Source organism: Perissodus microlepis, chromosome 3 (assembly GCF_051167445.1).
Source record: "Perissodus microlepis isolate ML-2025 ecotype Zambia chromosome 3, ASM5116744v1, whole genome shotgun sequence".
Taxonomy (NCBI): Eukaryota; Metazoa; Chordata; class Actinopteri; order Cichliformes; family Cichlidae; genus Perissodus; species Perissodus microlepis.
The window spans coordinates 30,423,905-30,451,430 of record NC_140463.1 but is presented as its reverse complement, the minus strand read 5'-3'; the positions used below and the strand labels follow the sequence as shown (position 1 = coordinate 30,451,430).

At 41.2% G+C, this 27,526-nt stretch overlaps 1 protein-coding gene across 1 annotated transcript; it reads right to left on the bottom strand.

Annotated features, from left to right (window-relative positions):
• Window positions 1–969: 969 nt before the first annotated feature.
• On the bottom strand, window positions 970–23,480 carry slc7a8a (solute carrier family 7 member 8a). The gene is made up of 11 exons (XM_084923984.1): window positions 22,468–23,480; window positions 16,491–16,695; window positions 12,783–12,934; window positions 7,030–7,155; window positions 6,091–6,244; window positions 5,536–5,659; window positions 4,145–4,248; window positions 3,657–3,753; window positions 3,378–3,527; window positions 3,000–3,177; window positions 970–2,666 (listed from the first exon to the last, which is right to left on the bottom strand). Exons 1-11 carry the CDS (start codon window positions 22,598–22,600, stop codon window positions 2,506–2,508), a joined length of 1,584 nt encoding a protein of 527 aa, XP_084780110.1. The 5' UTR covers window positions 22,601–23,480; the 3' UTR covers window positions 970–2,505.
• Between the last annotated feature and the right edge of the window lie 4,046 nt (window positions 23,481–27,526).

Sequence of the window (27,526 nt, the reverse complement as noted above, 5' to 3'; positions counted from 1 at the left end):
TTATTTCATGACGGTAACATCTCATTTCAATAAGTCACATCTCAATAATTCTAATACTCAAAAGCTAAATTATGTATGATATATTGTGATGTCACCACATTGCAACGAGCTAAAATAACGTTTTCTTCGACCTTCCTATGATCCATCCTATCGTTTTCATTTCACAACAGTAAGATTGCCTTTAGATCCACAAAAGTTGACTTATATACATTTTGCAACCACGCAGCAACAGGCTGAAATGACCCATAATGTAAACCTATAAACAGCATCTAGCACCCCTATCTTTTTTTTAACCTTTCTCAGTGTGATCGAGTGTATCAGTCTGCCAACAGCATGAACAGGTCAGACAATACCGGACCATGGACACGTAACTAGATGATTAAGTTCATGTCAAGCTGCAAAAGCGAAGACATGAGAACGCTTCCTCACATATGTTTTTAATTCTCACACACTCATCGCCAACATGTACATTTACATTTTCAACACAGAAGTAGGCTTGAGACTTGAGTCTCAGCACGGAAGGTAAAATGCATCTTAAATTAGAGACAGATTTAAAAATAGCATTCTTATTACAGCGTATGTGGTTATTATAACATATTGCAAGGAGGGGACTTTCATATCACCTTAGCTATTTGCACATACAACAAAAATAGTTCCACCACACTGAAGGTCTGTTTTTGGTCTAAATGCAAGCAAGAAGCGCAGCTGCAGCACATCAGGGAAGGAAAGTCGGCGCTGCGGTGCTTTAAGTAACACAGATCAAGCTTCAAACTTTGTGTTACACCTGGCACCGTTTGCATTGTCGTGTCACATAAAGTTGCAGCATTTTGTTTCGGAGTTGAAAAAGTTTCCAGGCCTGCATCATAAAAACTGATGGAAATGCCATGATCGAAGGTGTTCACATTAAAAGCATCCTTTGAAATTATTTTTTGTACATTTATAGATAGATAGACATAAATGAGGCCTTAATTAAAAATTCAAACATTAGTCAGTGGTTATTTTTATTTACTAAGAAACAATCTACAGACTGTTATGACACTGGTGTAAATGCACAATCAGGCACAAAACACATCATTGTACTTGTAAAGACATCCAAGAAACCCTGCTCCTCTTACAGTTTAAGACAGATCTCTACAATACTGGTTTCTAACACTTATCATCCTCTTGTGTGACTGAGACTCCTGAGGAATAAATATCTAAAGCACCAGTACAGACATATACAACTAACAAACTGTTTTTCAAACAAGCCGTCAGCCGGATGTGTTTGGTTTTAGGCAGTGTACTGTATGTAAGGAGAAGGCAGTGGGGATGCCCTGAGACACTAGTGTAAAACTAGAAAGGCTGTGGATACAGGAGTGTGTGTTTATGTGCGTGGGAGTGTTGTTACCAGAATGTACAGGACAATCATAACATAACCAGACAGCATGTAATGAGTTCATTCAGGGGTGCGTGTTCAGATTTTGCTGGTATCAGTCGTAATATTGCACTAAAATGTTGTCTACTTCATTACTTTATTCGAAAATATCATTTTGTTGTAAAGCTGTTGTGCTTATGCCTTACATAAAGCATAAAACTGATTTCAACAAAGCTACAAAGTAAAGCTACAAAAACATTTTCATCAAAGGTCATGAAACACTTAAACGCAGGCGTTCACACGAGCACACGAGCGAAGCAAGCATGGAGAAAACGAGCGCGACTCACCCGCGGGCTCCTTTCAGCCCGTGCTGCTGTGTAGTGTGGTTTTTTTTGTTTTTTGTTTTTTTCTTTTGATAGAAGAAAAGAAAAAGTCCCCACATCCGTCAAACCGCAGCTGGAATGGCACACGAGCACACGAGTATATTCTAATTAAGGCAATTAAGAAAAAAACCTGTGCACCACTAATACAATACAGGTGTCCCACATTCACACTTCGAAGAATACAAAAAGAGCTGACATGAATACGGTGTTAGAAAACACTAAAATTAATATATTAATAGTACTAGAAAAACTTAAGCAATTATCACAATTACAAAATAAATGAATGAGAAATGTTTCAGAATTAAAGTTAAACACAAAAACAGCATTAGTGTACATCACAACATGAAATGACTTGATCTGAATCGGATTTTCACAATCAAAATGCAGCTCGGGTGTGCTGAACGCATGAAAACACAGATTAACAACATCAAAAAAACTAAGAACAAAAAAAGCGTTGAAGTCATCACAGTCAGTCTTGTGATAGAAATAAAAAAAACGTATAAAAAAAAGTCGCTCTTACAGCGAGAGTTTGCGGATAGTGAATAAAGGGCAGGGCGATGATGATGATGATGAAATGGAAGGTGCTAACCTTTGTTTATTGCACTTTTGATGGGTTTGAGGCCAGACTACTTAATTTGACATCAAATAAAAGACTAGGCGTGCGGGCACGTGTATAGATGTGTGTTTTCATGTGTGTGTGTGCACCCACGTGGGTGTCTGCATATGTTTGTTTATTTGGTGAGCAGGTGAGATGTGAAAAGTTGCACTTCAGCAGTCTGCTGATTTGCGGTTGTCTCTGTCCTCCTTCGACAGAGGAGCCCTGGCCTCCTTCATTTCTTCGCCTTCCTCGCCGCTCCCGCTGCTGCTGCTGTCGCTTTCGGCAGGATAAACGACCATACAGAACTTCTGGCCCACGTATGTCATTTTATCTGGGAGAAGAGAGCAAAAAAAAAAAAAGGAGTGAGGACAGATTGAGGTGCAGGCTGTCTGACTACATGATGCAGTTATTAAACAGCATAAAGAAAAACAACTGCTATTACTTGTAGTTATAACATCTTATAACACTGCAGTCATGGAGTGGACATCCTAACAAATTCACATCAAAGTCAACTACAAACAACCCAAGAGCTACATCTCATGACACGAAGTTCCACTGGTCATGATTGCTTCTGTAAATATATAATTATTTTAAAGCATTTTGTGTCTAAATGAATCATTAAGTTAATGAGAGAAAAATATTGGGCTGATTTATGGGGACATACCAACAACAGCGTCAAAGCACTGTGGCTTGTTGTCCCAATAGACTCCCAGGAAATAGACTGGGACACCAGTGAGCATGATGGCGAGGCCGATGCCGCACACCAGGGGCTCAGAGTAGAGGGAGAAGATGAGCAGGAAGGCCCAGAAGAGGAGGTAAATTACCGGCCATATCAGGCTGATCTGAGAGGAGAGAGAGAGGAAAACAGATTTTTATAACGTAGAAAGAACAATTTTTTAAACCACTTTTTAATCATTCATTTAACTCAAATTAAAAGCTATTCCCATTAAAGCTGAACTAAATGGACATTTACATTGTTTAAATAAGCAAAGTGCAAAATATATTGAGTACAAAGCTAAACCAAAGAACCACATGAACAGACCTTGATTGGCCGATGCATGTCGGGCTGTTTAATACGCAGAACAATCTGCCCGGCGACAGTAACTCCATAGAAGAGGTAGTTGATGAAGCCCACGTAGTTGATGAGGGTGTACATGTCACTGGTGCACAGCATGAGGAGGGTGGACAGGCACTGAGGAATGAGAAAGGTTTGTTGTGTTTAACTGAGTGTGGTCAATGGAGACAGGAGAACTTGTGTATGTGGTAGAGGTAATGTGGTAGAGGTAATATGGAGGAGTGTAACAGGGAGAGCAGTACTCACTGTGAAGAGCAGGGCAGGGATGGGAGTGCAGCGTGTCACATGAATCATGGCCAGCAGACTGGGGAGGTGGCCCTCTCTGGCTCCAGCGAAGAACAGTCTGCAAAGGGAGAAGGACAGAAACACAATGAACAATGTTAGCACGAGGGAGAAGCCAAACATTATGAAGAAAGCAAGAAAGACTGGAGGGAGTCTGGGTGCTCAGTATTACGACTGTGATGAATTTAGTGGACATAAAAGCAGGTTAAAGCTCATTTCGACCTCTCCAAAAACGCTGCCTGCTCCAAACCAAGTGCCCTAGTTGACTTCTCTGTCTGCCACATTTTACATTTGGTTATGAAGAACAGACTTTAAATTTGAGGACTACTGAGACAATCCATGCAAAATGTGTCATGTTAGAGCAGTTCATAGTAAAGCTTTGGCCTTGATGTCAAACACTGACTTTACATAGTACATAGTCTGTTGATACAAGTCAGTCTAGTCCAACTAACCGTGAAGATGTGAAGAGGGAACCGTTGACTCCCCCGAAGGTGGAGAGAGCCACAGAGATGGGCATGATCCACGCCATGACTCCGAGCAGCTTCTCACCAAAAGTCTGGGATGGAGAGATGGTTGGATGATAAACAGACATAAAGGCACATAAGTATGTGTTTTAATTGGAGATAGAAATAGCTGATGTACACACAGAAGACCTATATAGACGCAAAACCCACTTCAACACCACCTCTCATGTTCATTTACTTTAAACTGGAGCTGGACTGCTTAACATGTACTCATAGATTACATTCAAGTTTTGTCACATGCCAGTTAACCCTACAACTGAATCATCCACTACTTTTTAATCACTACCAGCTCGCTGGTGCCAAACATAAGGCCCGGGGGCCTGAATCAACCCATCAAAGATCCCAATCTGGCCCACTGGGTAGCTTGAAAAATGTCAACAAGGGCATAAATTTGAATTGTATTTTTAAACCTTTACTGCTTTTTCTACTGATAAAGGCCTCCCCCATGGACATCCATACTATGCCAAAGTAATAAAGTAATAAACAAACAAACAAATCACAGAAAAGTTCCTGTTTTTTTTTTACTATTTACTATAAAAATTTCATTTTTAAACATTGGGTCCACAATAAAAAAAAAGAAGAAGCATTACAAAAACTCTTGGTTAGGGCTGTAGTAATCAGTACTCAGGGCCTTGTACCACTGATCTAACACACTAATATTACTGACTTGAGAGCTTTAAAAGAAGGCAACAGGACTTCTCTGACTTTGTGAAGATGTTTCTCCTCTCACACAAGATGTCTTCATTTCTAAAACAACTAGCAGAGAGTCCCAGGTAATAAACTCACCCACCATAATGTCTCCAACAGCTCTGGTGACAACTCAGGACCACCTCTAAAGGGGATAGTTACCCTACTAGGTGTATATTATCTTGGACTCTTGGACCAGTTGTTTGAGAACTGAAGCCTCTTGGATGAGAGGCAAAACATCTTCAAAAAACCACATCCAGCTCCCTTCTTTTCAAGCTCTCAAGGCTACCATGACCTGGACGCCTGAGATCCTACACCAGGGGTGGGAACTCCAGGCCTCAAGGGCCGGTGTCCTGCAGGTTTTCCATTTCACCCTGGGTCAACACACCCGAATCAAATGACTAGTTAACTACCAGGCCTCTGGAGAACTTCAAGACATGTTCAGGAGGTCATTTAGCCATTTACATCAGCTGTGTTGGATCAAGGACACATCTAAAGTTCCCCAACCCTGTCCTACACAGTCATAGTATTATTGCCCATGCATTTACCAACAACGACCATTAGAGGGTGTCATTCATTTGAAATAACAAGGTGTGTCTGAATGAAGTGACAGGACCACCACAGCTACTCACCACAGCAACAGCATTTGAGGCAAGCAGCTCCTGAGGACTCATGGCTGTGACATAGGCGATGTTGGCGAAGACGTAAACGAAGGTCACGACAGGGATGGAGATGAAGATGGCACGAGGAAGGTTCCTGAAGACAATACAGCACAATATTTCACTTAAGAACTGAGAGAAAAGCAAAAGATTTAAGGAAGGAAATTAAAAAGGATGTTTTACAGGTGGGGTATTAACGGATAAGAAAGGTTACCAAAGAATAGGAAATGAGGAAATAAGTCGCTACTTTTTCATTTCTACATCTGTGACCAGACGCTGGGAATGTCAGGGGGAATTTTTCCATTGTTAAGTTACATAAATTTCAGAGAGCTTTAGCAAAAAGGATCAGAGATTAAACATAAGCTTTGTTGGTATGTGACTGCTAATTACTCAAACAGTCACAAGCAGCTTGTAAATCAGATATATTCCTGTGGCAGTGAGGCATTTAATCTTGTGGGAATGTGGTTTTCTACACACAGCAGCTTCATATTTATATATGTATATGAGAGGCAGCCTAAAGGGTCTTACACATAAGGATCCACCAGCTCCTCTGTGACATAGTTGAGGAAGTTCCACCCGCCATAGGCGAAGGAGCCTTGTAGGAAAGCTAAGGCTATTAAACCTACATCGTAGTCCTGGAAGGGCTCAAAGGCGTTGGCAGGCTCCAGCCAGTAGTACTCTCCTACAGGTAGAGGAGAAAATCTTCAGCTTGGCACAAACACAATGGAACATTTACAATGATAGCACAAACTTTTCCAATTTTCAAGTCATAGTAGATAACAAAAAACAAAAAGCAGTTTATTTTATGGTTCTCTGTGTTCATTTCTTAAATCTGCATGACCTTCCCAAATTAAGCGGGCCTGTTCCCAATCATTTATCTCTGGTTTGATAACTTCTTTTGCTGCCGGGGTAAACAGCCTGGTTTCCTCTGAGGTCTGGCCATGCTGTAGGGAGCCCAGCTGAAAACTATCAGCTAATGAAATCAGCGTGTATAAAACAAGTTGTAAAAGGTATTTTGTTAAATCCTTGTAAAGTGACTTTGCAGAATGTGTACTGCTTTTCCTCATTCTTTCTTTTTTATTCTTTTAAATCCCCTATTGAGGCTTGTTTTTAAAGATATGTCTACCACTCTCTCTATTGCATACAGTTCCTCAGATATGAGCTAAATTCCTCCCATCAAATCAGCCTTTGAACTCTTCATTATCTTCAGACAATTGTGCAGAAATCCCAGTTTTGCCCTTACAATAACTCTTCCTAAGCCATGTTTGTGCTGTAAACCCTCACAAGCCTGCTGATATTAGCAAAAGGGCCCCAGCAACTCGCTGACCCCTGATGTGAAGCCTTTACTGTCCCGACACACTGAGCGTGTCCCCACTGACCCTAAGTCTGTGTCTGTGTGTGCAAGAAATGGCGAAACCATTGTGAGCGATGCACATATGAATGCACATATGGCAGCGGTGAGCTTACCCTTGCAGACCTGCACGACTCCCATGATGATGATGAGTGCCAGCGCCAGCAGCTTGCCGGCAGTGAACATGTCCTGCACTCTGGTGGCCCACCTCACGCTGGAGCAATTCACCCATGTCAGCAGCACTAATAAGAGAGAAGCACACAGTTATAAATCAAGGACAGCATTAATTCAGCCAATACTCAAAATCAAGCTCAGTTGCAAGCTGTCGCTGATCTCAGTGCCAGCTCGCAGCAGCTGACGGCTCAGCAGATATCATTCTCTGTGACCAACTCATTAAACTGTGCTATTTAGGCTGCTTCTGCCTTCTTTTATTTAATATGAATATGCAAGCCACTTTGCAACCCGACTCCACCCCAGCTCCGTCTTATCAAGACGTTTCAGAGAATTTAGCCTTTAGTGGCTACGTCTTAACTGCGAAACCCACGAAAACCAACCCTGTAACCTACAATGTAACCTGACCTGCACCTACCTAAAAATGTAACTACACGTCGAGTCGGTGCAGTCAGCAACTACTGCGATTGGCCAATTACACCTGTGCCATGTTTCTGGCTACTTTTTCGCTGCAGTGTTTGAATGAGAATAACAATCATCGCCTAAAAATCGTATCATAGTTAGGAGCAATAATCATAGCACAAATGTAAGGACTCACAAATGTCAGTGAAGTCCTGGAGGGCAATTGCTGAATCTAAACTCGGCACTGATGTAAGGGAAAGAACTAGAGGGACAAATGTGTTTTGTACCCGAAAAAAACAACTGACCACAACAAAGAGCAAAGACCCAGGAGGGAAAAAGTCCCAGCATTTTGTTTGTTTCTATCAGCTGGCACCACATGAAACACACTGGGACAAGGACCACAAGGTATTTAACATAATTCACCACATACCAGCGTAAATATCGGCAATGACGTTGACAGCTTACGTAGGTTATGTGGTAGCCTCAACAGAGATTCCTAAATCAGGCGTTAGCCGAGAGCATACCTACCATCATTAATGGATGCTCTGGTCTGAGGTCTTGCTGCTGCCCTCTCTGCTTTCAGCTTTGCAAGCATAAAACAAGAGGTACCAGAACAGAACCACACCACCAACAAAAACTACAACAGATGGACATAATGACTTTCTTGTGGTCCTTACTGGACTTATTTTACTTCACTTTGCTCCAATTTTTCAACCGAATCCTTCAATATCATTGATTTCAGATTGTCACGTATGATCGGACACTCCTACTATTATTACCGGACATATACGAAATTTGCACTGTGAAACAGTCAGACTACGTATAGATTGTGTAAAAGTATTCTGCTGAGCATGCTTATGTCGACTTATCTTTGGGGTCGGGCGTTTATGAGCTGAAGTAACAGTAACTGAATAAAATTTGTTGATCAGTAACACTGAAGGCTGTGCTGGTTTATGCATTAATTGCTTTATCACTTCATTCACTCAAAGGCACTGTCACTGCATTGTTTGCAGCCCTCATAATTTTGCCCAACAGGCAAAGGAGATATGAGATATATCACTGATGACCCTGATAGATAGGTCAGTGAATTAGATTAAAGCCGCACATGTAGGACAGCAGCGACCTTTGACTCCCTTGCTGCATCATCACATTCACCCATTATCGTCGTGTGCCTCACCTGCGGTTTCCCTTTAAAAGGAAGCAATTAGTTGTTACAACACGAGTGACGATTTATGAATAATGCAATGTGTGAATGCACTTTGGAGTACTTCTATGCTTGCATGCTTATATAGTGCAACATTACATGTGTTTGCTACTTTTTGAAAGTTTGTGGACTTGCTCCTGTCGATGTATTTACTAGAGAGCTTCATATCAGGGTTGATGTGATGAAGCCAGATAAGCGCGGCCTCGACAAATTACTCGACATGTTAAAGTTTGGTAGGGATGACCGATGTTTTTCTAACTGTCTGGTCCTTTCAGAGCTCTCTAATCCTGCTCATCTAGCATTTAGCAGAATTTATTTATTTTTTTTTAGAAAGCCCTAAAATGTATTTAGAAAAGCTTTTGACCTCATGGGAAAGCTAACACATACAAGAGATAATGGATTTGATCTGTACTGCTGAGCACAACAAGCCAGTGGGTTCAGGCCAATAGGGTGCCATCAAAGAATAAGCTTGTTTGACTTTGTGGGATTAAGTTCATCACATTAAATAACTCTGAGCGGAGCTGCCACTGCGGGGAACAAAGCCAGATGCACGTGAACGGACATGCATGATATTAACATACTGCAGGTGTGTGCTCAATGCAGACAAAGAGGGGCACATGATGGGGTTTGCAGATCGGACATAGTTGTGGTGGAGCTACGCAAAAAATTTGTGCATCTCCTGCTGCTACTTCTTCCACACAAACGCAGGAAACAAAAGGCATGCAGATTAGTTCAAGACTGATTCTTATGTAACTCTCATTAACTACATATTAAATCCCAAAGCTGATCTGGTGGTAACAACAGTTTTAAGAGCCAGATGATGTTTCCCACTGCTCTGCATTTCAGTTACAGCATAAACATTCCCTCCTGCTGTGCTGCTGACTGGCAGATTGTGGACAAACACCTGAAGGCACCATTGGAACTTGGAGCTGCTGATCTTTTTCTAAGCACAGCATACAAAATGAAGACATTATTTGCTCCGTGTGCATGTGTGTGTGTGTATAGGAAAATGTCCTGAATTAACCATGAGCCTGTAGGAAAACATTGGAGAATTATGACCTTGCACGGAGCCATCTGTAGGAAGAGGCAGACCTCACGAAGAATCCCCCTGCATGTCTTTGAAATGGTACACCATTTAAAAAAATAAAAGCCTGTCATGCAGCATGACGCTGTCAAACTGCCCAGTGACTGGTACTGTCTGATTTGCCTGTCACCTAATCCGGAAATAAATAAGTAAGGCAATATCCTGCAAACTATTACATAACATTCTGCAAAGGCCATGTTTACGAAATCACAGGTACGTCTAAACACAGACCCAAATAAACAAGTGCTGAGATCCACAAATTAAGAAACGAGCAGGTGACCTTTAACCAACTTTTCTCTGAACAACAAGAAAATAGCAACAAATCATCAGCAAGCTTTTTTTCCCCTTAAAAGCTGCCTGGCAACATCTGTCTAATCGACTCAAGAAAGAAGAAAATCTAGAATTACGCAATAAAGCATGTGCTAGCAGTTCATGGTAGAGCTAAGCACATTTGGCTTCAAGGCATTCGTGTAAGTGGATTAAAAAAAGGCAGGTTAATACAGGTCAATGTGTCAGAAACATAAAAAGCAAAGTATTCACACAGAAACAGAAAAACTAAACAATATCAAAGAAGCTGTTTCCTGCCTGCTTCGTCAGCACCAAGATGCTTGTTGTATATCTTGTCAAGGACCATGATGGTTATCAAGTTTGATCCCTTTCAGCCCTTTCAGAGGCGTATTTACAGGCTTTCCCGCATTAAGCTCCAAGTGTTTCCAACCAGAAGTGTGCCATGTAGCTATTTTGTTGTTGTAACAGGGCTTCTTCTGCCAATTTCAAATGACATTTCTTCAAATGTAAGCAAGCAATTATTGCTTTCCACCCATTTGGTGCCAAATAACTCAGAGCATAAGACTGCTTATTCTGCCAGCTTAGTAAAGTAGCAGTAGTGTTTTTGGCTATGGTCATTAGCAGCAATCAATTGGTCAACTACATTTAAATGTCTTTTCATGCATTCTCATGCAAGTTTTTAGAAAGTGAGCTTTCAGCATCATTAAGCCAAACAGGACAGCGAGCTGAGCTCATCATGGGAAGCAAATCAAAATACACAATACTCCGCAAAAAGTTTCACTCTCCCTTGAAAAACTTACGAAGTGAAACTTTGTATTTGCCATTTTTAATTATGCATGTTTTATACGCTTTAGCATGCAGACTGAAGCAGGGATCAAACCACCAGCCTTTTGATTAGAAATGCTGCAGTCATCCACTCACTTTCAGGATCTAAGTCCAACCATTTTTTGAGTGTAAAGGTAAAAAGTGATGGAGGGCGAAAAAGAAAAAAAAGTTTAAAAACAACAAGAGTTGGATTTAGTAGGGAGATGCAGGAAACATCTGAGAGAGCTGCAGTATACAAGATGAGTGAGTGAGAATGCCTCGAGGAAGGAACTAGTGTGCAGTTTAACTCAGAGAGAGATATTTTAAATCAATCTGCATCCAGAAAACACCACACTGAACACAACCTTTGTCCTCCTGAGAGCTGAAAGCACTTTGCAGTACCTTAGAAGAGATGACCTAAAATCAATGTTGCTCTCATTATTCCCCAGTACATTTCATTACAGTTGCAGGGGTTAGACCACAGCTCCCAATAAAAACAATGTATACATGAAACGCACGAATCGCCGCCAGGTAACACAAACAGTGCACGTATTCTTCTCCAGGCTTCACGACCGTCTCTTTTTGTGTCTCAAGGCTTCCTGCAGTATTTGTCTAGTGTGTGTGAACTTTGTCAAAGTACTCAAATCTACCACAGTCATGTTGGCGCCAACACGTTTCTCCATTTGTCTCCACACATTTACTCCTCACGGCTAAACTCTGCCAGCTCCCTGTGCACTTCCTCTCTCACATGACCTCTAACTGAGGGTTAAAAAACACAAGTGCTTCATAAAACAGGGGAAAACTGGGATAGAAGGCATAAACTGGATAAACAAAGTCATAACTCAACCAGTCGGTGAATTATAAATAGGTTGGATGTGATGACGTCAACAAAGCAACAGTTGCTGCATTGGAAAATGTGTTTGAAAGGACTTTCAAATGTTGAACTCCACAACATCTAAATGCTGTTATTAGACTTGTTTGTTAAAGCTGCATGAAGCAGATATTTGCTCTAAGCCCCTCCCACAAGAGAAGTGAACTAGGCCTTAAAATAGGTGAAACATGTCTCCCAAACCCTCGATTGTACTCGATTGTTGCAGACACAGAGCGCCGGAGACAAGACGATCAAGTCATCGTTCCAAGTCCGCTGTAAGGTCAAGTCTCCACGTAAGAGTCTGAGCAATCACACAACCACCGGGTCTCCATAGAGCCTTCTGCTCATTATCTGATGATGACATTTACACCACTCGGACCCAAACTGACCCCGAGCCAAAATATGATGGCAATGCGTCAAGGAAACTATAACCAATACTTAAAGCAGAATTTAAACCCCCACTCTAAGCAGCTCAGAAAGACTTCTTTACGTTTCTTGAAGAACTCCAGACAGTTGGTGTCGACACCAGTGGGCTGACGACACCAACTGTCTGCCATCTATAATCCAGTTATGAGATCCAACACCCGTTTTCACACCTTGGCTCGTGTGATTAGGCAGAGGATCAATAGGGGGTCCATGACCCTCTTATGGACACACCCAATAGGTCTTAAGAAATCTGGGACTCTCCACCAATTGCTCTTAAAACTGAAGAAGCTTCTCGGATGAGAGCTGAAACGTCTTCAAGAAAGAAGTCCAGACGCTTTTCTTTCCAAGCTCCTTAGACTACGATGACCTGGATGACTGAGAACCTTCATAGACATCACTGATTAAACGTTTTTGTGTTTCACAAATTATTATGTAACCTTTAGAAGTCAATGCCTTCACCAGTTTAGCATTAACGCCATTAAATTCAGTCAGAGTTTGTAGTTCAGTTTATTTTAGTTGTTGGAAGTCTGTCCTCCATGACGTGGAAAACACACCTCTGGGTTGTGGTTCATTTGTGTGTGGGCATGTGCACACGAGTTAGATGTGATGTGCTACTCACAAAGACAAACGGCAGCCAGCACACGCAAGCCATTTTCTGGTGGAAAGCAAGTGGGGAACAGAGGCTGCAGGACATAGTTGGAGAACGTCAGCGCGATCACAGCCTGGTTGGTCGGGTAGATGACAAGCACAGCGATCCACAACCGCAGGAACCTGCGCAAAAAGAAGGGATAGTTATGAAAGAACTTTAACTGAGTATTAATGGACAAAAATAAGTCAATAAAACAGTTCATATGTTCATGGTTTATTAAGCTTGTAACAGTCAATGATTAGTGAATCATTTATGAAAGTACCCATGCCTATTTCACTTTCTCCACATTACATTAATTTAATAGTTTGTACTAGGAAAAGAAGCTACACAACAGTGTCACCTTTGGGTTCAGAGGAGCCATGAATGGCTTCAGTTGCTATACTCAGCTAACATAAAAAACAAATGACCCAGTTACTGAATAGAACCACTTCCTTGCATCACTCAGAACAAAGCAAAGAGAGGAAATCTCATGCTGCTTGTGACTAAAATAGTAACATTTTTTTGCAGCTACTTTGATGTTAGGTTACCGGCACATTGCCCCGTTATTTTCCTGTGTTTGTGCAGGGAAACGACATTTAGTTTAACCCAGACCACTAACATTTCTGCCTGGCAACAGTTTAAAATGGGGTGACTCATCCAGTCTTTTAACCTGCCAAAGTAGCAGTAGTCATGGAGAAACGCAACAGTGAAACAATACACCAACACGCCGCATGTTACTCATTGTCTGCTTTAATATCACCTCAGCCCATTGTTTTTTGTTACATTTTTTATTACCACTGTTTACTCACATTGATGTATTTTGTAATTTTCACCTCGTTTTCATCTTACATGATTTGTTTCCTCTGCATTTATCACTAAAATGTTTACATCAGCGCCTGCACTAATCAAATCTGGGCAGAAATAAACAAGTTTAGATAGACATGCCTGACAATACTTATCTCACTCGCCTCAGCACGATAACAAAAACATGCAAACAGGCAGATATCAGTAATAGTGGAATAAAATGAATATCGGACTGATGACACGAGATTTAGCAGAGCTCAGGGGCTTAACGGAGTGACAGGTACAACCGTACACGTGATATCTCCATTAAATTCTCTGGAAGCTTAAAAAGGGATCATTACACTCGAGTGCATTAATGGGATGGCGACTAGAATTTGTGAGTGTTTGTTAAAAAACGTCCACACCAGTGTTTGAAAGTCACTCTCGAAAAACTCCCCTTTCACACTGCTCGCTTCACTTTTAGCATTTTTAAAACTCAAATTCAGTACATTTCAGGTAAATGTTGTATTTTTTTTACTTTACTAAAAGGATCTAAAACCTACATTTATTACAGTTAAATACAGTAAAAAAAAATATGTTGGGTTTAATGTGTAAACATATGATAAACTAAGGTGACAACGATGAAACAAGCTAATCTACCATTACACTTTGAAGCATACCAAACTAGCTGCAATATTTTAATGTTAATTAATGTATAAATTATCTATAATATTATAAAATGGGCTTGTTGAATATTAGGTTGTTAATAAATTATGAAAAGAACAATCTGTAAGTTATTTAGCACTAAGTAGTATTTAAATATATCAGTGTATAAAGTTTGTGGATGCAGCTTGAAAACAATGTCCGATTCTGTTAGCTCATAAGTTAGCATTCCACCTAAAAACTAAAATGCTAACATTAATGCCTTTCTTCTGCACTGAGTCTCTGTAGAGTCTTTGACCTAGACTACACAAGTGGCTGACACTGTTGCTAGTGTTTTCAGTCGACTTTGTTTTAAACCTACACATTAGGTACGTCATAACTGCAAGCCCTTCGGAAACCCTACACCGTAATCTTCCTAGAAATGTAACCATACATCGCCCTCGACAGCTACAGATGTAGCTGTTGGTGTCGCCCACTTGTCGAGGCTACAACATGGCCTGCAGTTACATTTCTAAGTAAATGCACGTCAGTTTACGGTGTGGGGCACAGCAAAGTAACGGTGTAGAGTTTCAGAAGGGTTTGCGGTTAGGATGATGGAATGTAAAGAGAAATTTGTGAATCATTTGTTTCCATTTAACTTCCACTTAAACCACTGAAACCAGCTACACCTACAGTATTCCGTGTAGGGGACATTACAGGTGTTACGTAACCCTCGTCAGTTTGATACAACAAAGGCCCTTTGTGCATGAAGCGCTGTCCATTCAAGTGTTTGACGATACAATTTTCAAATTCTTTCTTTCTTCTGCGAGCAGCCTTCGCACAGCTGCGAAGGAGATGTAAGTACACCCACCATTCCAGTTAGTGACTTATAAGCACGCCCCCATATACACAGATGGGGACAAAGGGAGCAGCAAAACAAAAACAAACATCCCTTGAACATGGATTTATTTATGCTATACCGAGGGCACATGGAAACGGTGCGGCCCCAACACTTCAAACTGAGCATGTGAAGCCACAGAGTACAAAGTCTCTGGAGTTAGATGTTCATTGATGTGTATTGATAGTTTGCGCACAAAGAGACACAAACAATCATTGTCTGTTTGGTCTGCTTGAATTCCTCTCCCAGAATATCTTGATAATATGCATCCTTGTGATAGTTGGAAAAAAAAACAACAATGGTCTGATGTGTGTTTACTTTCTGAGAAAAGGCCTAGTGTGTGTGAAATCTTCGCTAACAAACGATATTGTTTTTGCTAGGAAACTAACTTAGCGTGATTCCCAAGCTCTTGCTGTAAGAAGCCATTTATGGATGAATGGGAGGAGGCCGTGAGCGGAAAGTCAACTCAAAACTTTCCATTAAAGATGGAAAACCCCCACAGCGGCGTGCCATTTGAGATTCTCTGAGTCACCTGGAAGCTCATTTGCTGGCAACTAATTTGAGTCAGTTGGGTGAATATTTGTTTCTAAGATCTGCAGCTGGCTACAAGCTAAAGTCCACCTTTCTACGGTGGACTTTAGATGCAAAAATTTCACAAAATTAACGTCATTGTGGGATTTTGTGTTATTAATATGTTATATCTGGTTGCTGTGCTTGTACCTCTGGACCTGCTTTGGATCCATACATCTGAGCTCCATCAGCTGGATAATCCACCAGGACTCGTCAAATCCATGTCAAATTAACTTTAGTCGTTTCTGGCCCATTTCAGGCCCTTCTTCTCTTTGTTATGCAGTTAATAACCAAACCTTTTGTGGAATGACTGGGGGCTTCTTAGCCCTCACCGATGTGAGAGTGAATAAAAAAGTCCAAAGAGAGAAGCTGAACTATAAATCATTCCAATTACAAAGATGTTATCCTTTGAAAACACATTTGTTATGGAGAAAATCAGCTTTCAATTAGTAACAAATGGTGTCCTATTTTTTGTACGTCATGGTCTTAACTTTTTCCAGCTGGCGACCCCCCCCCCCCCCCGTATCCTTAATGTTGAGTTTTGACACCTCAGTATATAATCAATAAAAACATGGTTTCAGGGCCATTAGGATAAGTTTCTGTTTTTTCGAAGGGTGGCCCCAGTAAGCTACTCGGAGGCCTTTTGTTCAATGACCAGGCCTGAAATATGATAGAAACTCCTCAGTTAAAATAAACAAAACAGAGTTACCCCTAGTAGACCTCCAATGGGGGAAGAGTTAAAACACAGGTGCTGATTTACCCCTGAAGATGTGTGACATCTATAAAAGAACGAACGACTCACTCACCCTGCCAGCCCGCCGAAGATGTCCTTGACGTAGGAGTAGTCTCCTCCAGACTTGGGGATGGTGACGCCTAGCTCAGCGTAGCACAACGCCCCGATGGCGGTGATGATGCCGGTGATGATCCAGACGATCAAAGCCACGCCCACTGAGCTGGCATTCTCCATCACACCCTTTGGGCTGACGAAGATACCTGAGCCAATAATGTTACCTGGTGGAGGGCGGAGGGAGCGAGAGAAAGGGTTCACGTTTCAGAAGTGCTGTCCAAAAGCATTATGGGAAGTAGTTGTCTAGCTTTAGGGCTTGACCAATGTTATTAGAAAACAAAGTGTGGCTATAAGGGCAACTGCTCTACCAATTTATTACTATCTTGTGATTATTATACAAGTGGATGGCTGATCACTGGTGTATGAATTCACCCAGAAGCACCACAAGAAAGACTGAGGAAACAGACATATGACAAACTAGACAGGAAATAAATAGTTAGGTCACGAGTAAAATGGAAAAGATGCTTTAAAAAATAAGAGAGAGAACGAGCAGAGTTTCAACAGCAATGAATCAGTCGAGCTGCCTGGCAAAGTGGGAACCTGCGATATGCTGACTTGGCATAGCTATGAGGAGATGGAAGAGGGCCGAGAGCAGGGTTAACGAGTGCAAAGAGGGAGGAGGACTGAAACGTGGATGCAGAGGGGGGAGAATAATGCCCTGACATATTCAATGAGCGTCAGAGAGCAGTTTGCACAGCAGATGAAAGAGACGGATGGTTGGGTTCAGGTCTAACACGAAAGCGTTCAGTCCTCTGATAAGGCTGACGTTGGCGGTCACGAGAACTGATCAAGTTCAGCTCACTGTGGTTTGAAGGCTTGATACCATCAGCCACGGGGAAAAGTGCCGGGGTCAAAGGTTGGCTGGGTTAAATCACAGTGAGTGCAGTGTTACAGTAGAAAAGTCAGAGATATGAACGATGCTATCATATTGTGCCTCGAGACAACATCAGGTGGATCCTTTGTGGCCGCTATAACTGCAGATAAAGTGTAGTATTTAAGCTGCTGTCGACTCCTGTTCATACCAAGCTGGGGGATTAGGGCTCTAAGTTGTGAATATTATCAAACTACTTCCATTTTATCTTCCAGGAAATCATGTGGGCTTTTTTTAATTTCTTGTGTAATACAGGACTGATTCTTCAGGCCTGTATAAATCTAAATCAAACAATATTTTTTTTAAAAATCCTCCCTTGTTTGCACACTCATACACACACAATGGTGCTCTACTTAAGCGCTCGTGGTATCTCGGCTTTCTAAGATTAGCCCAATCTAAGTCAAAGGCATGTGCGCAACTAAAAACATGCACATTGTTTTTTAGCTGTAACAGACTCCATATGGATCGTGTGCGAGTGGCGAGAGCAGCCGCTGGCTTACATAACGCTAGTTGCAGCTTAAAGGTAAAAAGGAGACAAACAAACTCTTTCTCCCCTGATTTTGTTGACATCTTTATGACAGAAAGTGCCTCACCTTTAACATCTAGAGGCAGGGGGGGGGGGGGAAGCAGCCATCTGCTGACTCAGCATTAATGTTGCTTTTCTTGTAAAACGGTCTGGATGGGTGGATTTGCCTGTGCAACATAAAGTTTGGTAGACTTTCCAGAGGCTTTTGAGTGTAAAGTGTCTGATCTATGTTGTTTTGAATGTGTTTATGCTCTGAGCTTTAGATAAGGGAGACTTTTTTATAGAGGCAATCAAATGTGCATGTGCATGTAGTGCGTTCATGTCATGTGCATCATTGCGCACTGCGGTGCAAGACTGCTGACTAATGTGGAATCTGCATGTTTCCTGTTCTTACATTTGTTGTTTTACATCCCTTTGTCTCCAAGCAGGCCAATGGGAAAGAAATTTGGAAGGGTGTTTTTGGTTTTTTAATGTGGAGTTGCTAAACTCTTTGCAATCTCTGACCAGCTGAGCGCTGCATCACCTTTAATAAGCAGGCGATAAAAAGTCTGAGCTGTCGAATCTCCACAAAGTTGTTCTTTTTTTACATATTTAGGTACATTTTTAACTACAAAATATAAATAATATATTTTTTATTAGATTGTTGTTTCATAAAGGAAGAGGATTGGTTTGTGCCCTCTGAGCATATTTCTGGTCCTTGTTTTTCAAAACAAGATTTCATTTTTAAGGAATTAGAAAGACCACTTTTTCATATCTAGGTTTCTAGGAAGCCACATTTTATGTGATGCATAATAGAAACTGGGATCACTGTCTGGTACATTCAGCTGCCCACATGAGTCACCAGAGCAGTCATGCAACCCCCCCCCCCAACAAAATAAAAAGTAGCTAAAAAGTAACGATAATTTGCAAATTAAATGATACGTAATTCTTTATGCAAAATAATTTTTTAACATAAAACACCAAAAAAGAGAATGAGATGAAGCAAAAATAAAAACACTTAACATGCATGTTTTAAGTGGTAGTAAGACTTGGCATCGACAACCAAAATCTAAACAATGCCATGAAAAATAAACACAAAAACACCTGATGCTGGATACAGAAATGAGGCGGTGTTCGTGTTAAAACTCCGACTTTAAAACAGATTTAAGATTTTTCTAATCTGGTACAAAACAAGGTCTTAGTCTACATTGCAACAACATATAAACCCATTTAAAATATTTTCAGGCTTAGTTGTGCATAATTATGGGCGAGGCCACTTTGAGTGACAGGAACATGCTGCTTTGTTGTGTTGAGGTTGTAATGAAAGACCTTCTGAGGAGTCTGGTGTTCATCCCCCCCCAGTAAGTACATTTTGTTCCGAGGGTGTTTTTGCAAAGTCAGCATCAGTCTTAATGTCACAGCGGATTACAGACGCACGTTGCTCAAGAAAGTGGCTAAGACAACTTTCCACAAGAAAAAAGAAAATGCTAAAATGCTACACTCAACACTTTGAAACCGTAGTTTATAAGCCGATGGTTTCCACATTAACCACCGTTTATATATGCAGTCTTTTACATAGACTGTAGACAAATGATGCCTATGTCCCTCTTTTATATACAGCCTATTGTGTAAATTAGCTTGCCTGAGCCTCCCTGTGACACCCCTAAAGATACCACTCAACCAAACAGCATCCACAAGTTATAAATGTTAGGCAGCGTGTGTGTGTTTGTGTAGCATTATGATATAACCCAGATGAGCCTTTGCAAAGCTCTGTAGAATTAGTCTTTGTATTTCCCCTCAGCTGCAAATCCCTGTTTAAACAGCTACCAAGCTGAGGCAACCTGCTGCTTGGCCCTCAGCCGGAGCCTCAGACTGTGCATGCGTGCATGCTTTTGAATATGAAAGGAAGGTATTATTACACTGAAGCAATTAATCGGACATAACACGCATTAATGGTTTTGATAGCAAGAAGAGGAAAAGAGGAAGCAAAATAAAGGCAGGCTTGTTTGTCTATTTATCATTAATCCTGCCAATTAATCCTGGATTTAGGCTCTGCAATGTGAGTCAGTTTAAAAAGAAATTAATATTTAATAAAAGTACAATTCATCCAGGAATTTCTTTACATAATACAAAGACTGGAGTGCAGCTCAGACATGGCTAAGCCAGGCAAGCTAATAAAGCAGCATTATCAGGGTGGAGCCAAGAATGGCCAAAAGTTCACTTCTAATCCCAGGCTTTGGACCTTTCTGCAGTTACGTGTCTTCATTTGTGTGTGTGTGTGTGTACGTGTATGAGCGATAAATGCCTGAACTGTACAATAGGCCATAAAAACATTTGATGTCCTCGTGTGCTCGACCCTTTTCATGGAAACCCAGCGGGGCATGTTCGTGAACCAAAGGATCAGTCGAGTCACCTGAGCTCACGTCTCCCTCGCACATGACGGCGTGAACTGAAGTGGCATGAACTGAAGTGGCATGAACTGAAGTGGCATGAATGAGTTACTTGGCCAAGGACGAGAGGGCTGAGCGCCGAGGAGTGTGGACTATGGAGGGCTATAAAAACCTCCCGGCCCTGTGCTGCCCCAACATTTCTTAACGATTGGCAGGTAAATGGAGATTGATAAAGCAAGCAGTTTAGATTGTGATGAATGCGGGTGTGTTGAAGGGTGGAGCTGAGCTGGTGGAGTAAGGATGCTGTCAGCATGCGCAGGGATCTCCAGCGTCTGATTTCACAGAGTAACAGTCTCATCTCTCCCTGCCACGTCTTTTTTTTGTACTCCTCTCTTGTTGAAAGCCTCTCTGGATATCAACCCACCCCGCCGTCTCCCCTCTCTTCTCCCGTTGCCGTGGAAACACGTGAATGAGTGACTCATCCCCCGCCCTTCTATTCCTCCTGGCAAGGTCAGCATGAGGACCCCACACTCTGGCAGGACAACCTGTGCCATATTTTACCCCAAAGTTTTTATAGATCAGTTTGTCATGTGATGATGATAATGCATCGAGAGACCCCTGTTGCTGTTAGACAAATGAGGGATGGCTTTCACCGCTCGCGGTTAACTGGGTCCATCTGATCCATGAGGATAGTGACAGTGCTAGTAGGCTGATTGTGGTCATTTGAATTGAAATGAAAAGCAATTTCTGGTTATTTGGTAACTATTTTGATTGAAAATCAATCAGTCAACATTTAAAACAATGCTAATCAATCACACACCTGATGACATCATTGCTTCTATCTCTGACCTCGGAAAGCTTCTTCCAAGAGAAGTTTGCATGTTATGTTACGCTGCAGTACATACAGCTTATTTTACAGTTTGCCCCGTGTAATATAAAACAGCACTTTGAACGATTCGAAGACTTAAGGCTTTGTCATCATTTCCCTACTCCTCACTCCTTGCAGTTTAGGGGACTGCTGGAGTACTCAATACTTTATTAAACACTCTAAGCATGAACAGTGGCCATTATCACTACAGGAGTCTTAGTCATGGAGTAAAATTTGTGAAAATCCATAATGAAAATATCAAAATGTTACTGATTTGATCTTAAACTTTACAGTCTTGTGGGTCTTTGCACTCAACACGATACTCAAATACACAGCAAAGCAGCTTTCTATTAGTACTTTTCCTCAAAAGTGTCACGGTGCAGTATTCAGCTGTAATTACAAAGAATGGTGGATTCCCGTGCAAAGGTTCCTGCATTTTACCGGAGTAAGGAGTCAAATAACTGAACTAAAAGTTAAAGTGGCTGGAGAAATGTCTTTAACCCTTTATCTGATGAACCATATATGGTAAGCGGATTGAAAGAAGTAATATGATCCAGTATCACTGTAGGGTTGAAATTTTGAGTGTGTATTTTGGTGTGTGTGCATTATAATGGGCTAAAGGTGCATTTTCCAGTCAATCCTAACTAAATTACAGCTGCAGGCTCAGATCAGTCACATGAGCCTAAAAACTGCATGCACCACTCCTCAGAGATGAGTTAAAGTGACAACATCCTGATTGCTGCAGAAAATTGACTACAGAAAAATGATGATAGCTTCAGTGATTAACGACTGCAGGGGCAAGGGGCAGGAGACTGTTACAGGGCAGACTCAATTACAATATAAGTTTAGTTTGTGGTGTCTACCTGTGTTAAGCTGTTTCCAGGTGTCATGTGAGGTTGCTCTGTAGAGAGTGTGTTTGCCTGTTTTAATCATTTTAAGCATGATGGAGACTTAACGCCCTTTTTGATTAACTACTATATGTGTTGGCAACATTTCTGCATTGCTTTTAGAGTCACACAAATGATCATCATTATCATAAACTTGTAAACTATATTCCTCAAATCTGGAATTTGATCCCAGTGCAGCTTTTTTTTTACCCTGCTCATAACTGAAGAGCAGGTGGCTGTATACTCTGATTTTCTCTGCAGTGCTTAGTCCCGTCCCTGTTTGCAATATTCTCATTTTTACACACTTTTCATACATTCTCAGACCCTCAGACATTCAACATAAAGATTCGTCGCTGTGCTGTCAGACAACAGCCTGCACCACATGTCATTCCCACGCAACAGCAGTGACACTCACCAATAATAATACCGCAGGCGCTCACCAGCCCGATCTCTTTCTTGAGCGCAACACCTCCTCCTGACTCCTTCACAGCGGCACCATCCTTGGCAGATCCCGCCGTGCTGCTGCGTTGTCTTGGGCCGTCCGTCATCTTATTAGATGGACGATTTTATTTCGTTTTAAATTTCTTTTTTATGCACTTGGTGTTGCCCGTGCGCTTGGAGTGCTTGAGCGCAAGCGTCTTCCTTGTGCGTACAGGAAACGTGCCCCGCTTATCTGATAAAGGGCGTTTATCGTTGCTGCTTTCAGCAACTTGATTAATTTGTCAGATTAAGAAAAAAAATCTCTATATTAAAAAGCATAAGGTCAGCAAAAAATGTGAAGTGCTTTTTGGAAACCGTGTGCAAAAAGAAATAAAAAAGCGCAGATTCCTGACAGCTAAGTTTCTTCAAGATTTCCGCGCAGCTGACAAACCAAACAAAGTGATCTCGCGCTGTAGAGCCTGACACAAGCAGCGCGTGATGATAAGTCCGTTTATCGAGAGAAAAACGCTTATTCCAGTGTCAGGTAGGTAATAAATACAGTGACACGGTCCTTGTGTCAAACAAAGAGACACTTCGAAACAAAACAAGAAAGAAGAAGAAGCTCTCTCAGTCTTTCCTTGTTCCAGGTGTGAGCCGGAGAGACAAAAACATCCTCTCAGAGAGCTGCTCCGGCAGTGCAGGAAACACTCAGAAGTAGCTCAGGTTTGCCGTAAACACCGACTTGTGAATACCTTGAATAGAACACTCTGAATTTGAGTAGATACACGTTCTTCATAGCACCGCCCCACTCCCAGCCCCCTGTCTACTTCGAGTCTGTGTTTTTCTTCTCACGACCAATGAGCTCGTGCTGCATTACTCCTTCCTCCTTCAATAAACAACTAAAACCGCTTTTTGATTAAAAGAAAAGAAAAGAAAAGAAATATATGTAGATTCAGTCTTCATTGCTTCTGCTCACTATGCCCCCTCTTCCTCTGTCATACTCTCTCGCTTATTATTCAAGATGCGGTCTAAATTTAGCTCTTTCGCCGAGACGTCACACCTCACGCTGCACGCCACAGCACTGCCGGTGTGTTTTCATCCGTGGGGTCTGTGCAGCTTTACATGGTCACAGACCCCTTTCCCTAAATCGGGGGTGTAACATTTATTTTGATTCTGTGGAGAGAAATTAGTCTGATGATTCACATGCGTGAACCAAGATGTACAAGTGTTCACAGGGATTTGTGTGTAAATCTGTGTTTGTGTGTGTGTGTGTCTGCTAGTGTGTTCCAATCCACATACACACATATATTTTACAAATAGATCCAGACCTGAACAAAATAATTTTTTTATTTCTACGTCACCACATATATGCTGTTTTTCCGGGCCAAATAGTTTCCTGTGTCTGCAGATGTCTAAGAATGTTTGTGACATTTTTTCACTCGCCTATAAATCATCAAATATGCCTAAAATGATCGCCTGATATGGACGAATCACGTTGCACGTGCACGCCAGGCTTGCAGTTTTTACGGTGTCAGTTTCACATGTCAACAAATGCAAATGCGTTTAAGTACAACCGGAAAACTGGCATATCTGACTTCCCGTATCTGACTTCCCGTGTCACTGCCAAAAACAAAACTCTTTTTTTTCTTCTAAATAATGTGGATAACTCGTCATTCCACGACTAAAAACTGAGATTTTTTTTATCATATGTCCCAGTTTTCTTAAACATGTGGCTCCGTGAAGCTGACACCAAATCGTCCGAAATCCTCGAGTGCACGTGCACGGTGATGGTGTGAAGCGTGGCACAAACACTCTTGGATATGTGTACACTACTCTGTGAACGTGAAAAACACGTGACACTGAAATTAAAAATGCTTGTGATCACTGCTTGTTCCGGTTTGGATATAAAATCCTTTTGTGCCTGTTCACATTTGTACTGTGGAACCCACATCTGGAAAGACTTAGAATTACACACATTTATACATTTATTTTACAGCTGTGGATCACATCATCCGCATGTATCAACCTTCTGAGAATATTTTCTCTCCATAAACCCTGAGCTGCCCCCAGTGAGTGTGTAGGTGAACATTACACGAGGCACTTAGGCACAGCATAAAAGGTGTAACTCTATCAGAGGAGCAGTTGGCGAGTGTTTGCAGACGTATCAGGAACTTCCGTGCAAACTCGCTGCCAGCATCCCAAGCTCACAATGACTGGAAGGAGGTTTTTGGTCCTGCACCACACATCTCCTTGCAACCTCCAGCAATCACTCACAAACCAGCTGAGGTTGCCGGGGGGAACCAACCAGCCTTTAAGCCTTTATGACTGAGGGCTAAAGAGCGAAATACACTGGTTACACAGCAACATTGTAAACATCCTGCATGCGATGTTGTTGGTTCAGAATCTTTGGGCTGCATGTTTTTTAAATAAATCTATATTTAGAATTCACATAATGATGGTTGCTCTTTAAAATCAGTTATAATGATAAAAAATGTGTTTTTAAAAACAATTTGGCGCCTTCAGAGAGAAGGGTCAGAGAATACGAAGAGAAAAAAAACAATTTGTGTGCACTACTCGAAATTACACTCTCTCTTTCTTTCTCTGTAAAAACTTGCATTGTTACCTCTTATTGTAGTGTGTCCAACCACCAGTATTTGTAGGTGCTCAGCTAAAATAGAAAAGATCTCTATATAAATATATCTTAATCCTTCTTGAGCTCACACCTAACTGAATATTGTGCAGAACACGAGCATGTCTCTTTAAAAGCCAAAACACTGCCGCTTCTTCCAGATTTTCCCCTCACTGTCTCAATAACTGGTGGGAATTTCTAATTTTTCCTTTCTCCCTGAAGAGATAAGAGGACAGCTGGAATAAGCAGTCCCTGGCGGTGTAGGAGACACAAGGACACTCATTCAGCGCAGGAGCTAGCTGGCAGGATGAGAAGCCCTGAGCCAAAGTGCTTCACAACACATTTACTGTCAAACATCTTTCCCTTTATTCGCATTTCCTCTGATTTTATAGGAAAGTTTCACCTGAGAGACCCCCAGCAGCACTTCCTGAACAACTGTTGACTCATGATAGCGGAATAGACGACAGGCGTTACATATCTTGAGTTATTGAATCTACAAATTTGAGCGAGGCCTTCCTTTTCTGTGCCGAGTGAATAAAACAACAAGGTCACCTGAATCACTGCAGACTGGATTGAAATGACCCAGATTTTTGTCATCGCAGACAAAAAACGTTCATACTGCAAATCCACCTTTAGTCACGAACACATTCATCACATGTGTTTCATCATTAGGAAAGTAAAAATAAGTGGACCAGTTTGTTGTAGTACTGAGCACTGAGCAGGTTTTAGTGGGTCAGCAAGTATAGAAATTAGACCTCCCTTTAGCTATAGAGTGGTGCCTGAAAAGAAATGAAAACATTAAAATAAAAGTGCAACATTTACTTTTTTCCTCCTTTCATGACTCAGAAAATTATGCACATTAAACAGAGTACATATATATGTAATACACAGCGTGATGGAGGTGTTCTCTCTCTGGGATTCAGAAGCACAAGAAGCCAATAACCAATAAATGAATTCAGCATTATCACTTGATTACGTTAGTGTATTGACCGCCTTTCATATGTATCAGACAGAACAAAAGTTAATCTAATTAAAGTTCCTTTAAAGAAATCGACCTCCTTAATTTAATTTTGAATTAATGATTAGTTTAAAGATGTAATGTGCGGCTATAACAAAGACTGAAGCTCAGTCTCAAACACCCTGGTGTGTCTGGGTTTTGGTCGACACTTTAGAGGTTTAATTACGGGTTTAACTAAATCAGGTACTCTGTGTTTTTGTACCTGATGAAGGTCGGTTGGACTGAAACGTTGTGATTTGATAAAATGAGACAGGTTCTTATTTATAATTTCTTTTTCCAGAAGAGGTTTAGTTACTCAAAGTAAAATGCTCTGGGTCTGTTTTTCCTCTGTCACCATCATCAGCTAACAAGCAGAAAGCTGCCAAACACTCTGATCCACATTAACAAATTAAATATCACACAATGAAGTCAAGTTACAAAAATCTCAAGTGTTTTATAATTAAATATATTCTAATATAAGAAAAAACACAGGCAGGGGAAATAAATTGCTCTCTTTCTTCATTATGTGTAAAAATCCTTGCGATTATCTGCTGATCAAGCTACCTTTGTGATCAAACACTGGCCCCTTTGCTTCTGATAGTGTTGACTGCTGGGCTGCAGATACAGAGGACACCTGATCCTTGATCGTCTTCCTCGCTCGCTGATTGAAACAAACCAGCCTTCTGTAGGCATTGTTTGGCTGATTACATTGGACTGTTTCTAATTACGTCACTCTAATTGTAGCAGGATAAAGAGCTCTGATAAAACACTTACCAGAAAATAGGTTTGAGAACTGACCAACACTGGTTCTGTAAAGAAAAGATATAACTAGGTCAGTCATTTAATCTGTTTAATTAAAAGGCCATAGCTGCTTAACTGGTCATCTAATCAATAACATTTCTACCTAACAATGCTTGCAAAATCCCATACAGTGCTCACTCTGATGCCAGCGATCCTTTTGGTTTTCTCTTTTTAAAACAGGCAAAGGAAATGTTATCTAATGCAGGGTCAGTATTCTTTGCTTTTACTCATCACGTGCCCTGCAAACAGCTTAAAGGAGGGGGTCAGTATTTGCAGAGGTCACAGGCATTTCAACAATAAATGGCTTGTTTTTGTTAAATTTGTGTGTGCACATGTGTGTGTTTGTCCAGCATTTGTGCAAAGAGATAAGGCTCAGAGAGTTCCTGATAAAACCCTGGACACGAGCACCGAGACAGCAGTGCAGGAAAAGAAGCGTGGAAGTTGAAAGAGGCTTAAAAAATATTTATGCATGCTGAGTCAGATAGTGATGATGAACAGTGAAAACCAGGGATGTCAAACTCGTTTTACATAATGGTTCACATCCAGCCCATTTTGATTTTTTGTGGGATGGATCAATGAAAGTGCACTTTTTATTAGTTTACAGAAGTTTAACTGCAGATTTAATCC

What these genes read in the sequence shown, in the direction of transcription:
- slc7a8a (XM_084923984.1), bottom strand. Translation starts at nt 22,600, where the DNA reads ATGACGGACGGCCCAAGACAACGCAGCAGCACGGCGGGATCTGCCAAG. An exon ending in CGCCTGCGGTATTATTATTG is followed by an intron (nt 16,696 to 22,467) that starts GTGAGTGTCACT and finishes GCCCTCCACCAG; the next exon opens with GTAACATTATTGGCTCAGGT. An exon ending in TCCCTCTTCACATCTTCACG is followed by an intron (nt 3,754 to 4,144) that starts GTTAGTTGGACT and finishes CTCCCTTTGCAG; the next exon opens with ACTGTTCTTCGCTGGAGCCA.